Source organism: Scyliorhinus torazame, chromosome 17 (assembly GCF_047496885.1).
Source record: "Scyliorhinus torazame isolate Kashiwa2021f chromosome 17, sScyTor2.1, whole genome shotgun sequence".
NCBI lineage: Eukaryota > Metazoa > Chordata > Chondrichthyes > Carcharhiniformes > Scyliorhinidae > Scyliorhinus > Scyliorhinus torazame.
In genome coordinates, this window is record NC_092723.1 from 144,396,827 (window position 1) to 144,411,209 (window position 14,383).

Below are 14,383 nucleotides of genomic sequence, written 5' to 3' on the forward strand. Positions count from 1 at the left end.
TTATTACTGAAAATCACAACAAAATGGTTTAAAATGTTCCCTCTGGAATGCATCTTGTTGCATACAACTGAGGGGTGAGGGAAAAGAGGAAATGTTATCCCATCACCTCTACCCAACTGTAACAGATTGCGGGGGGTGGGGGGGGGGGATTTGCTGGAAACTACATTGGAAGTGGGAACCTTTAAAATTTAAAACAAAGGGAAAAATCAACCAGTAAGTTTTCTTGTAGGTCCACTGCACTAAGTATTTAAGATGATCGCATTTGATGCTAAAACCTTTATAGATCAGGCCGTGGTATCTTGGACTACATTAAAAGCATTAAATATAGAAATTTAAGGACTATAGTTAAGCAGATAGACGTCACCATAAAACCTAAAGTAAAAAAAGCCCAAATCGCCGAAATCCCAGCTATTCACTTTGATATTGAGCGGGAGGCAGATGAAACAAGCCTAGATCCAGAAACTGACAATATAGTGTTAGCTGAAATCCAAATGGAGAGGGAAATTGACAAAGGAAAGATGGAGTGAAAATTCGAAATGCAAAGGGAAAAAGGGCAGCAGCGAGAGGAAAGGTAAAGGGAGAGAGAATTCAGCGGGAGAGAGAAATCAGGCAATTTGAATTGGAAAAGACGAAGCTGAGATTGGATAGTGAGGGTGCCACTAGAAATTCTGATGCTCTCGGACTCAGGGCAAAGTTTTGATTTCCTGAAGCATTTATGGTTAATACCCAAATTCAGTGGAGAGAAAAAGACAAATCCTGCTTCATTTGCTTTGAGAAAATGACAAAATTGGATTTACTACTCCATTAGTTGCAAGAGCTGACTAAAATTATTCCATGTTATCAGAAGAGAGCTTTCTTAATTATGAACAAATTAAAACTGCCATTTCTAATGCCTGTGAGCTAGTACCAAAAACAATCAACCCACACCTATATTGAGTTTTAAAGAGAGAAACGTATCATGGCATTTCATCGCTGGGTAAGATCCCTAAAAGTATAATAATAATCTTTATTGTCAAAAATAGGCTTACATTGCAATGAAGTTACTGTGAAAAGCCCCTAGTCGCCACATTCCGCACCTGTTCGGGGACAAAGAGGGAAAATTCAGAATGTCCAAATTACCGAACAACACGGGCGGGATTCTCCGTGAATCGGCGCGATGGCCCGAACCCGGTGCCAAAAACAGCGCAAATCACTCCGGCGTCGGGCCCCCCGAAACGTCACGAATACTCCGGCTGGGAATGGGCTAGTAGCGGCGTGACGCCATTCGCGACGGCGTCACCCGTCACGGATGCGCGCACCGTCAGTGACGCCACGTGGCGTCACTGCATAAAAGACACCACCACCCCCCGGAGACCCGGCAAAATGGCCGCCCACCGCACAGCGCCAAGTCAGACCCCCCACTGCCTGCCCCCCTTTCACCCTTCCCCATATTCCCCCTTCCCCCATATCCCCCTTCCCCCATATCCCCCCACACCCCCCTTCCTCCATATCCCCATATCACCTTCCCCCATATCCCCTTCCCCCATATCCCCTTCCCCCATATCCCCCCATATCCCCCCTTCCCCATATCCCCCCTTCCCCCATCTTCCCCCATATCCCCCTTCCACCTTATGGGGGAAGGGGAATATGGGGGAAGGGGATATGGGGGAAGGGGGATATGGAGGAAGAGGGGATATAGGGGAAGGGGGATATGGAGAAGGGGGGATATGGGGGAGGGGGATATGGGGGATATGAGGAGATATGGGATGGGGGGATATGGGGGTAGGGGAATATGGGGATATGGTGGAAGAGGGATATGAGGGAAGGGGATATGGGGGAAGGGGATATGGGGCAAGGGGGATTGGGGAGATATGGGGGAAGGGGGATATGGGGAAGGGGGGATATGGGGAGGGGGATATGGGGAAGGGGGGATTATGGGGGAAGGGGATATGGGGGTAAGGGGATATGGGGATATGGTGGAAGGGAAATATCGGGGAAGGGGGATATGGGGGAAGGTGGATATGGGGGTATGGGGAGATATGGGGGAAGGGGGGATATGGGGTCCAGGGGGATATGGGTGAAGGAGGATATGGGGGAAGGGAGGACATGGGGGATGGGGATATGGGGAAGGGGGATATGGGGTCCGGGGGGATATGGGTGAAGGAGGATATGGGGGAAGGGAGGACATGGGGGATGGGGATATGGGGGATATAGGGGAAGGGGGATATGGGGAAGGGGGGATATGGGGGAAGAGGGGATATGGGGGATGGGGATATGGGACATATGGGGGAAGGGGGATATGGGGGAGGGGAGATATGGGGGAAGGGGATATGGGGGGAGGGGGGATTTGGGGGGAGGGGGGATTATGGGGAAAGGGGGACATACCCGGACCATCAGGCATACGACATCCCCAGCACGTTCCAGAGTGGCCACGAGCCAGGGACAGACCCGGAGCACCAGGCGGACGCCGCCCCCAGGACATTCCAGGGTGGCCACGAGCCAGGGACAGACCCGAAGCACCAGGTGGACGCAGCCCACATCTAGTGCACGTGCGGTGACGCCGGCGGACCACACCCAGCGACGTGGAGGGCAGCCAGATCAACAGGCCCCCGTCACAGCCGACCCAGGACATTGACGCACAGGACACAGACGCACAGGACACCGACACACAGGACTCTAACACACAGGACCCTAACACACAGGTCACTGACTCACAGGACACTGACGCACAGGACACCGACACACAGGACCCTAACACACAGGACCCTAACACATAGGACCCTAACACACAGGACACCGACACACAGGACCCTAACACACAGGACACCGACACACAGGACACTGACTCACAGGACACCGACGCACAGGACACCGACGCACAGGACACTGACGCACAGGACACTGACTCACAGGACACCGACGCACAGGACACTGACGCACAGGACACTGACGCACAGGACACCGACACACAAGACACTGACGCACAGTACACTGACACACAGGACACCGACGCACAGGACACCGACACACAGGACACTGACACACAGGACACCGACGCACAGGACACTGACGCACAGGACACCGACACACAAGACACTGACGCACAGGACACTGACGCACAGGACACTGACTCACAGGACACCGACGCACAGGACACCGACACACAAGACACTGACGCACAGGACACTGACACACAGGACACCGACGCACAGGACACCGACACACAGGACACTGACACACAGGACACCGACGCACAGGACACTGACGCACAGGACACTGACACACAGGACACTGACGCACAGGACACCGACACACAGGACACTGACGCACAGGACACCGACGCACAGAACACTGACACACAGATCACCGACGCACAGGACACTGACACACAGGACACCGACACACAAGACACTGACGCACAGGACACTGACACACAGGACACCGACGCACAGGACACTGACACACAGGACACCGACGCACAGGACACTGACGCACAGGACACTGACGCACAGGACACTGACGCACAGGACACTGACACACAGGACACTGACGCACAGGACACCGACGCACACGACACCCACACACAGGGGACAGATGGACAGGAATCACCATTCCAGGGGACCCCGGACTTCGGGTCGGATGAGGAGCACGCCATTACGCCACTGCAATGTCCTTCACCCTCTACCATCGCAGACACTCACCTCGGTGTGGTAAACCACTGTTGCACCTGTATGAGGTGATGTATGATAGGACCTGTACTACAGGTTCGCCTGTAGTCCCTGCCTGCTGGCTCCGCCCAAGAGGCGGGGTATAAATATGCGTGTCCTCCAGCTAGCAGCCATTTCGCCAGCTGCTATGGGACGCCACACATCTGACAGGAATAAAGCCTCAGTTGGATTCAACTATCGTCTTTGTCCAATTGATCGTGCCTCAATTTATTGCTATCAGTTTCTAAGGATGGACCTCCGTATCAAACCTCATCATCTGCAACTCGATCCGCACTCAAGTGATGCCAGAAACAACTTCCAGCACTGGCTAGCTTGCTTTGAAGCGTATATCAACGTGGCACCAACCCCTGTTCCGGAGGCTCAGAAGATTCAGATTTTATATTCCTGGTTGAGCTCCAAAGTCTTTCCGTTAATCCAGGACGCGCCGAACTACGCCGAAGCCATGACTCTATTCAAGGACAACTACGCACAGGAAACGAACACGCTCTTCGCCAGGCACGCACTCGCCACTCGCTCTCAACTCCCTGGTGAGTCCATAGAAGACTTCTGGCGGGCCGAAATCCCACTAGTCCGGGACTGTGACTGTCAGGCCGTTACGGCCATGGAACACTCAGACCTCTTTATGTGGGACGCTTTTGTGACTGGAATTGGGTCAGATCTCATACGCCAGCGACTCCTAGAAGGAGCTGTGGCGCAACCAATTACTCACGAGTCGAGAAGTGATGAAGTCAATCGAGGCTTTATTAAGCAAGACTTGTTCCCCAGCAGCTCAGTTACAGAATGCGGCTGCTGGGAGAACCCGGGCTCTTATACTCCACCTTACTGGGTGGAGCCAGCAGGCGGCAGATCCAATCAGGACCTAGTGTCTGTCTACCAATAGCCTCTCGGCATCACAGGTACCGTACTACCCCGAATACATACCACCACATTCACCCCTTGTTAAAAAGGAACCCGGCGGGGTGGTGAGTCGCATGGTGGTAGGGGTTTACCGCTGCGCCGGTGATTCTCCGGCCCGCCGGGGTGGTCGGAGAATCCCACCCCACGTCTTTCGGGACTTGTGGGCAGAAACCGGAGCACCCGGAGGAAAACCACGCAGACACGTTGAGAACGTGCAGACTCCGCACAGACAGTGACCCAGCCGCGAATCGAACCTGGGACCCTGGCGCTGTGAAGCCACAGTGCTAACCACTGTGCTAGCATGCTGCCCTGCTTACACCCCACATATGAAAACTTGAGCAAAATAATTTTAATGCCGGAATTAAAATAGTGGGCGAAATCCTCCCCAAATGGCGCGATGTCCGCCGACTGGCGCCCAAAACGGCGCCAATCAGACGGGCATCGCGCCGCCCCAAAGGTGCGGAATGCTCCGCATCTTTGGGGGCCGAGCCCCAACATTGAGGGGCTAGGCCGACGCCGGAGGGATTTCCGCCCCGCCAGCTGGCGGAAACGGCCTTTGTTGCCCCGCCAGCTGGTGCGGAAATGACATATCGGGGCGGCACATGCGCGGGAGCGTCAACGGCCGCTGACAGTTTCCCGCGCATGCGCAGTGGAGGGAGTCTCTTCCGCCTCCACCATGGTGGAGACTGTGGCGGAAGCGGAAGGGAAAGAGTGCCCCCACGGCACAGGCCCGCCCGCGGATCGGTGGGCCCCGATTGCGGGCCAGGCCACCGTGGGGGCACCCCCCGGGGCCAGTTCACCCCGCGCCCCCCCCCCCCCCCCCCCCCCAGGACCCCGGAGCCCGCCCACGCCGCCTTGTCCCGCCGTTCAAAAGGTAGTTTAATCCACGCCGGCGGGACAGGCAATTTATCGGCGGGACTTAGGCCCATCCGGGCCGGAGAATCCAGCGGGGGGGCCCGCCAACCGGCGCGGCCCGATTCCCGCCCCCGCCGAAATCCGGTACCGGAGACTTCGGCAACCACGGGGGCGGGATTCATGGCAGCCCCCGGAGATTCTCCAACCCGGCGGGGGGTCGGAGAATGACGCCCAGTGTCCCAGTTAATATAAGGTCTCATATTGAGGAACAAAAAGAAAGAAGAGTGAGAGATGCTGCTCTCATGGTAGATTATTATGAGATGACACATGGACCTTTTAATGTAGGAAAACTTTCCCAAATAATCACCAGAGGTCTGGGAAAGACAAAAGGTGAAAGAACAATGAGAAATGGGACGGTAGTGAAAGGGTAGAAGGAAACTGAGAGAAAAACTTTAAAAAGGAGAATGGGGTAGAAAAGTCAAAACGCTCCCTGATTATTAAAAGGAGGAGTCAGGAAGGGGCTTGTCCACCTTGCTTCCATTGTAGCAATCCCAGACATGTAAGGATAGACTGCTGGCATTACAGGGAGCTCTGCAGTTAAACCCATGGCTGTAGCTATGAAAGTGACCAATCTATGCTCAAATGTTACATCAACTGACCCAAACGTCTGACGGGAATTTGTGTTCAAAGAGAAAATGATCCCCAGCTTTTCCCAGTCACCGAAAAGAGAATTAACCATTTCAGAGATAATGGGTGGGATTCCCCAGTCCGCCAGCCACGGGGTTTCTAGGCGGCACGTCATTTGCTGGTAGCGGGATTCTATTCTCCTGCCGCTTGTCAATGGGATTTCCCACGGTAGCCACCCCACTCTGCTGGTAAACCCGCTGGCGGGGGTGTGCTGCCGCCGGGAAAAGTAAATTGCAACAACCAGAGAATTTCGGCCAATGTTTGCTTGTAAACTTTGTTTGTGGCAGGAGATGGAGATTTACTGCCAATGTGCTGGTTAAGGGATTTACTGGAGAATGTGTAGAGTTCCCTTTAATAAAGATATATCTGAAGAGTGAGCTAGTTAGCAATTTTAGGGTAAAGGATCCTATACTCGAGTCACTGTTTGTGTAGGTCATTCATTCTCACTCTCATTCTGTTTTGATTTTGTGTTTTTTTCCATTTGCTCTTTTCATTTAAGAACACATTTTCTGCATCTTCCAACCTTGTCAGTACCAAAACTTCCTTTTTACCACCCGCATGCCCACTCTCAGTATTTGATAAATATTTTATACCTTTTGTCCAAACAATATAAATTGAATATTTTAATTTCTGCTTTAATTTCTATCTATTTCTAGTGTTGTGAATAAGGTGTGGATTCATGTTCCAAATCCAGCTACCTTTTTCCAGCCACTCTACAGTGAACACAATGGAAACTTCAAGGTAAAGACAGCAATACTCAAGAGAATTACACTCAGAACTGAGGTTACCTTCTCCCAGACCCCATAGCATATTGGGTATATGGAGTATAAAAGTAAGGAAGTCTTGCTAAAACTATACAAGACATGAGTCAGATCACATCTGGAATACTGTGAACAGTTTTGTTCCCTTATCTAATGAAAGATATATTGGGATTGGAGGCAGTCCAGAGAAGGTTCAATTGGTTTATCCCAGGTATAGAGGAGTTTCTCATGAGGAGAGGTTGAGTAGGTTGGGCCTATACTCATTGGGGCTTAGAAGACGGAGAGGTGACAATATTGAGACATATCATTCACAGGAACTTTGACGGGGTAGGTGCTGAGAGGTTGTTTCCTCTTGTGGGAGAGTCGAGGGCCAGAGGACATAATCTCAGAATAAAGGGTCAGCCATTTAAGACAGAGATGAGAAGGATTTTCTTCATTGAGGGTAGTGAGTCTGTGGAATTCTTTACCGTAGGAGCTTTAGAGGCTGGGTCGTTAATTATGTTCAAGGCTGAGATGGGCAGATTTTTCATCAGTAAGTAAATCAAGGGTTATGGAGTAAGGTGGGAACAGGAGTCGAGGATATCATGGGTGGGTTTCTCCCCTACCCAGCGGGGCGGGGGTTCCGGCGCCGAGAAGTGGCGTGAATCATTTCGGCGTCGGTCCGCCCCAAATAGGGAACAAAATCACCTATAATTTCTACTTCTGTTCATTGCCAAATAACCCCTGTATGTGTAGGTTGCAGATGGGGGCAGTCAGGCTGGTCAGTGAAACACCTCATGGTTGCAGAGGTCAGGACAACAACAAAAACTTAAATTTATAGAGCACCTTTAACCCAGCAGAAAATCTAAGTTACTGAACAAATGTATTACCAAAATCCAGGAACTCCCTTCCTAACAGGATTGTGGGTGTTCCTACACCACCTTGGACTGCAGCAGTTCAAGAATGCAGCTCCGCAACACCAATTCAAGGGAAGTTATAGATGCACAGTAGGTGCTGGGCCTTGGCAGACTCTTACATCCCATGATCAAATCAAAAAAAATGTTTTGACACCAAGCACAGAAGACATATATTAGGTCAAGGTTTAATCAAATAAGTAAATCGGAGAAAATGTTTACGGAGGAATTCCAAAGCTTAGAGTTAGGGCCACTGAAAGTAGGGCCAGTGGTGGAGGGAAGGAATTGGGAGGGCACAAGAGGCCAGAATTGCGTGGTGCGTGTAGCTATCTCGCAGAGTTGCAAGGGAGGAAGAGGTTATAGTGATGAGAAAAAAGGCCAAGGAGGTTTTAAAATTGAGGACAGCAAGAGAAAGTGAGGGGTTGTCAGTCAAACAGTACATATCAAACCGTCCTAGAGGCTAACATCGAGATGCAGAGTATTGGCATCCTGGTGCTGCATGATTGTGTTGCAGTTCATCTGTTCGCGTAAAGAAAGGAACATTTTGTATTCCTGTTTTTATGGGTGGTGTGTGACTTGGGGGGTGAAAGAGGGGGTGACAGTGATGTGGTACATGGAGCAGGGATTAGACATTTTTCCCATAGGGTAGGAGGCAACTTCGAACGGGATGAAAATGGGGAGCTTAGATACTCAATAGCAGCAGCAATGAGTATAAGATGATGGGCAGGGCTGTGCAACATTGTAAGAGAAGGGAAGAACTAAGATGTAGAAATACTGTCTAATTTTGACTCTGTCTTTTAGGAATGGATCCACAATGTTCAACCAATCTTTCAGTACCCTGGTGGAAGCCCAGCCAAGGGGATGAAGAGGCCGCTCGAAGGTGAAGCTGACATAGTGATTGTGAATCCCAGGGTTGAAGTTGTTTCTAACATCTCCTACCTAAAGCCCATCCCAATCAATCACCTGTCACCCCTTAACCCAGACAGCACCAAGCAAAACTTTGATTCAGATGCCATCTATGGAAAGAGGAATTGGCACACTGAGTCCTGCAAACGTTTTTATTCCACTTCAATGCTGGAATATTGCAATAGCATTTCTGGTTTGAGTGGGAACCTGTCCATAGTGTCTGCTGAGGGTCAGCATAGGACTGAAAGTTGGTTGCTGTTTGAGGACCTGGCAAATGCCACCTTGTCCATGATGCCCCAGGATCCGGACAGTGGGTACAGTTACAGCGATGAATACTGCACTCTCTCTCAATCTGATACCAACCATGGCCTGGTGCCTGCAAAGATCGGGCTCCGGCTCAATGCAGCCAATCAATGCCAGACAGAGGAGAGAGAAATGTCCATGGGTTCCAATGGAATTGAGGTTGATGACAGCCTCTGTTTGTCGAGCAACAATACAGAAGCAGCAGCTTACACCGAGACTCCAGGTGCACTATGACCATGTCCTAGGATGGAGCATGTCAACTGGAGCCAGTATTAACTATTTGAGAAACAGAATACTGCAGATGATGGAGATCTGAAATAAAAAATAGAAAATGCTGGAAATACTCAACAGATCAAACAGCAATTGTGGAGGGAGAAACAGAGTTTCTGATAAGTGCATATACCTCATCTTTCAGGCATCTTACAGCCATATGAACTCAACACAATTTCAAACATCTTAGACTGCAACCTGTGTCGCATTTTGTTTCTTTTTCTAAACCAGGCCAGTTCCTAACCCCCCACAATCTTTGTGAAGTTAGGATAACTTCTCAAGGACTTGTTGTTTCACCTCCCTCAAAGGTCCTGTGAACCATAGTCGTGAAAGGTAACTTCAAAAGGTCTGGCCCATGGCCCCATGCCAACACATATTCCCCCATCCACCCCAAATGGCCCCTTAAAGCCGTCATACCATCTCAGGACTTCCACGTCCATTCCCCTAGTATAAAATCATCTCTGACAAAATAAATCTAAGAAAAAAGCTGTGAATCAAGCAATGTATTCCTTGTGTGCACCTGTTTCAACAAGCTAATGGAAGTCAGGGCTCTCAACCATGCCTCATTATGTATGCTTGGCTGAGAACCCAAACTTCCATTAGCTTATTGAAACAGGAATGTCATGCTTGATTAATACCTTTTGTTTCTTAGATCTATTTTGTCAGTGGTCTAATCTTTATTTACACAAAATAACGATGTGTTAAGTTCTTACAGTTTCTATTACTGCATTAAAGGTCTGAATGACTGATACTTTTATAGGGTTGTAGTAACAGCAACATTTTAAAAGAAATTTATGGGAGATTACCTGATGTGAGCACAGGAGTGGCTACAATTTCGTGAGCCCCTGCTCTGCTCATCTTTTAATCCATCTTTTCATCGTTGTGCACATTTCATATTTGTCTTTTATTGGGTTGCATGGCATGTGCTATGTCCCGGAAAGTGTTTGGTCGGTGTCTTTGCGGGAAAGAGCCGAGATAAAATGCAGAAGTCCTCGTTTGTTCAAGGCGGCAGGAGTGGCCTGGGTATGGGGCCCTGTTTTCAGTGACAGAGTTGCTATTGAGCAAGTTCTCACCCTGGCAGTGTTGTGTGTGTCGGATGATGGCTGTCAATGGAGATGTTGATTTGGCTGCCAATGGAGATGTTGATTTGGCTGAAAGTCTCAGATCTGTGGTGCATGTCGTCAGGGCTCACTTCCAAGAGTTGCGGGGTACTTTTATGGAGGTGTACGAGGAGGTTCTTACGTTTGAGAGAGCACTTTCCCTGGTGGGAGCCCACCTTCATGCTGTGGAGATCCTGCTACATGACCTGTCGTCCATCCTGATAGGTTCGAGAGAAGAAAAAGGGGACCGAGCGGGATGTATCCCTGGACCCGGTCCCTGGCAAGAGGTGGTAGGAGAGTTCCTGAATGAGTTTGAAAATTGGCTGCCATGGTTTCTTGACTTGGAGGCTGGTGTATCAGATTTGATAGAGCACAAGATATCCTGCTTTGAGGCCAGGGATGGGGCTGGCCCACCAATCACTGATCCTATATTGTCCTGTTCCTGATGCTCGTTGTGAGGGGTTGGAAGTACCAGTCGAGTTATCTCCCCTCACCCTAGGCTGTAGACCATCTGAGCTTTGGTGGGACAACATGGCAGAAGTAATGGTCTCTTGCATCAATCATTGGAATCCATGAAGATCCTGAAGATTGCTCACTGATCCTGTTTTATACTTGGTCTTTGTTTCTTTGTGTGTCTGGGAAGAAGTCTTTATCCTGAGGACTGCCCTGCAATTAATTTGTTAAGACTGGTTGGGTATCAGTGCCCTAGTTGTTTAGGAATGAGTCCACTGAGTGTTTCTTTTTTTCTTCACTCATCTGGACGAGCATTGTACTGGTTCTGGTCTGGCCAGGTAGAGCGGGTGAAGGGTCTCAGGTGGTGGATGGGGGAGGACAGGTCCTATTGATAGGTGTCTTGACGGTTCTTCTTCTCAAGGACTGGGATCCATCCTGGCTAGGGTTAGAGCGATTAACGTTGCCTTCCTTGTGGGAGTGGAAGTGGTGCATTGCCCTGGATGGGGTTGGGTATGTGCAGGCTTTTTAGGGTGTAGGTTTTGGGGTTGTGTGGAAGGTCCGGGGGATATAACTTGCTGAGTTTTTTTCTTGGACGGTGCTGGGTTGGGCGAGGCCTGGCTGGTATGGTGTTGTCCCCGAGGGTCCCTGTGGATTGCGGGTGCCTCGAGGGCACCGTTGGGGGGTCCAGAGAGGCTGGGTTTGGCTTCAAGGTGCATGGAGATTTGGGGATGGGTTTAGCGCTGTACTTAATAGATATCCTATTTTTTCCCTGGGGTAGATATGACGCTCGCTTGTTGCCTGGCTCGCCTCAATCTTAGCATGTGCCAGGAGGCTGCCCGAGATGTTGGGGTTTGACTTGGATGCTGACTCCTGTTATCCAAGTGATTAGTTCTGATGGTTCTTGCTCTTTTTTCCTTTTTCTCTTCTGGGAGGCCCCGAAGGTTGAATCCTCTGCTGGGTGTCTCACATTGCCTTTGCCTTTCCCCTGTGAAGTTTAGATCTGATGTATGTTGAGATTGGTTGGGTATCAGTGCTCTAGTTGTTTAGGAGCAAGTCCACTGAGTGTTCGTTTTGCGATACCGCTGGCTTTTCCCCTGGGTGGGCCCAGTTGGTGAGGAGGGTCCCCTGATGCCGGGGAAGAGGGGTCGGCCTTCCCTCCCAGGGCGCCCTATTGAGGGCCGTCTTGACGATTCCTTTCTTCTCGGGGTGGGACCCCGGTTGGCACTGTGCGCTCTGCCCCCACATGCACCGCCCCCCCCCACCTCCGCACCCCTGACCGGTGAAAAGCACAAGTGGACCGCGTCATTGGGAAATCAGCCCATCAGAGGGGAGAATCGCGGAGGACCCGGAGAATACTGGGGCAGGCCCGCTAATGATATGCATACGGCGTTTACTGTACGTGCGTTTTGGGCCGCATTGACACCGGTGTTGGAGAATTGTGATTTGCCGTCAAATTGGTGCCCGCCGCGATTTAATAATAACAATAATCTTTATTAGTGTCGCAAGTAGGCTTACATTAACAGTGCGATGAAGTTACTGGGCGGGATGCTCTGTCCCACCGCACCACATTTCTGCCTCACCATGTCGGTGAGATGCTCCGTTACACAGGCCGGTCTCCCATTGTGGGGCAGCCCCACGCCGTCGGGAAACCCCTGAGCGCTGGCAAAACGGAGCATCCCGCTGGTGGAGACTCCCGCCCCTTGCGAAAAGCCCTAGTCGCCACATTCCGGCGCCTGTTCGGGTGCACAGAGGGAGAATTCATAATGTCCAATTCACTTAACAAGCACGGTTTTCGGGACTTGTGGGAGGAAACCGGAGCACCCGGAGAAAACCCACGCAGACACGTGGAGAACGTGCAGCTTCCGCACAGGCAGTGAAGCCAGGAATCGAATCCAGTCCCTGGCGCTGTGAAGCAACAGTGCTAACTACTATGCTACCGTGCCATCCAATTTCGGTATCAGAACCGATTCTATGCCCAATCGCCTTTCCCGTTTCCGCCGTCGGCCAACGGAGAATCCCACGCTGAGGTTTGTAAATGTCTGACTTTCCAGGCATGTGAGGAGCCCACCTGAGTCAAGTGGGACCCTCAGATATATATGCTAATTGGCATCATATTACATTAATAGAATTCCTACAGTGCAGAAAGAAGCCATTTGGCCCATTAAGTCTGCACTGACCCTCTGAAAGAGGCCGACTCCTGTCTCCCCCGTAACCCCACCTAAAATGTATACTAAGGGGCAATTTTAGCATGGCCAATCCACCTAACCTGCACATTTTTGGACTGTGGGAGGAAACCGGAGCACCCAGAGGTAACCCACGCAGACATGGGGAGAACATGTGAACTCCACAGACAGTCACCCAAGGCAAGAATTGAACTCGTGTCCCTGGCGCTGTGAGGCAGCAGTGCTGACCACTCTGCCACCGTGCCACCCACTAGAACCCTGACAGTATTTTAACCAGAAAGCAAACGCTCTCGGGCCCATAGAATTTACCCTGACACCAAAACCTGGTCATACCACTGAAGTGACCCACCGGCAGTAAGTCACTCCATCAGGCCTCAAAAGGAACGGCTCGCAGGCCCCTGCCTAAGTGGAATTTTGTCTCCTCCTGATGCACAGACACGACAGGCAGTCTCCTGACTCCACAACCCTCTACCTCTTACCACAGACTAACTCTATGGCCATTTTGGCTAGCAGTCAGCCAGCCATGTCTAAATCAGCCCCGAGGTTAAAATCAGCAAGTTTTCTGCTGCCTGATGTCATTACTGCTTAGCTTGCCCAGTCATAGCTGGGGCAGCTGTGTCCAATGAACAGTGGAGGAGGGACACCCTACCGAATTATTCTCAATGGAAGGGTGATCAGGCTTGTACATGGTCCCATGGAAGGATATTAGGAGTGTTATTTAGAGCTTGTGCACCTTTCTCAGCTAAAGTGTTACAGTGATCATTATTATTGATAGTTTTGCAAGTATTTCATTTACAGTCTCACTATATTTACCGAACCACATTTTAGCCGAGTTGTTGTATCTAAGATATCTGCATAATTTCTACTATTGGGGTTTATGTATGCAAGACGAATGTTGCTGCTAATTATGCATCCCATTACCACAAATAAAGATCTTCACATATATACAGTGTCTGGTTTCTTTCTTGAGTTATGAATTATTTATTTTACTCCAGGGAATTCACAAAATTATGTTGTCAGAACGGAGCACAAATTCATAAAATTACTGCTTTTAGTGTGCACATACAATGGAGGAGCAAACATAAGGGGGCTGGATTCTCCGTTCCCGTGTTGATGCCGGGGCAGAATTTGTGTAGACTTTCACGACAGCAAACTGGCACCGAATCTGGATCGATTCAGCGAATGTGGTAGGTTAGCACCGGTGCCATGTGGAACTCAATCGATTCCAATGAAAAAAGGTGCGGGATTCGCTGGGTCTGTGATTGACACTCGGGAGGCTGACAAGCTGCAGCCGCAAATACACATTACACTCCCCACACACACTCATCCCAGCCAACACGATAGCACTGTTTGTGCTGGAGCGCATCC

The 14,383-nt window shown here is 50.4% G+C and overlaps 1 protein-coding gene across 4 annotated transcripts in view; it reads left to right on the forward strand.

Moving 5' to 3' along the window:
- The window catches only part of LOC140394210 (interleukin-21 receptor-like), a 56,471-nt gene extending 42,511 nt beyond the window's left edge, over nt 1-13,960 (forward strand). For all 4 annotated transcript variants that reach the window (XM_072481204.1, XM_072481200.1, XM_072481202.1 and 1 more), the window contains exons 7-8: nt 6,803-6,887; nt 8,602-13,960. In XM_072481204.1, the coding sequence (XP_072337305.1) occupies nt 6,803-6,887; nt 8,602-9,243 (727 nt within the window). In that variant the 3' untranslated portion in view covers nt 9,244-13,960. The remainder of the gene's footprint in view (nt 1-6,802; nt 6,888-8,601) is intronic.
- Nucleotides 13,961-14,383: the final 423 nt, after the last annotated feature.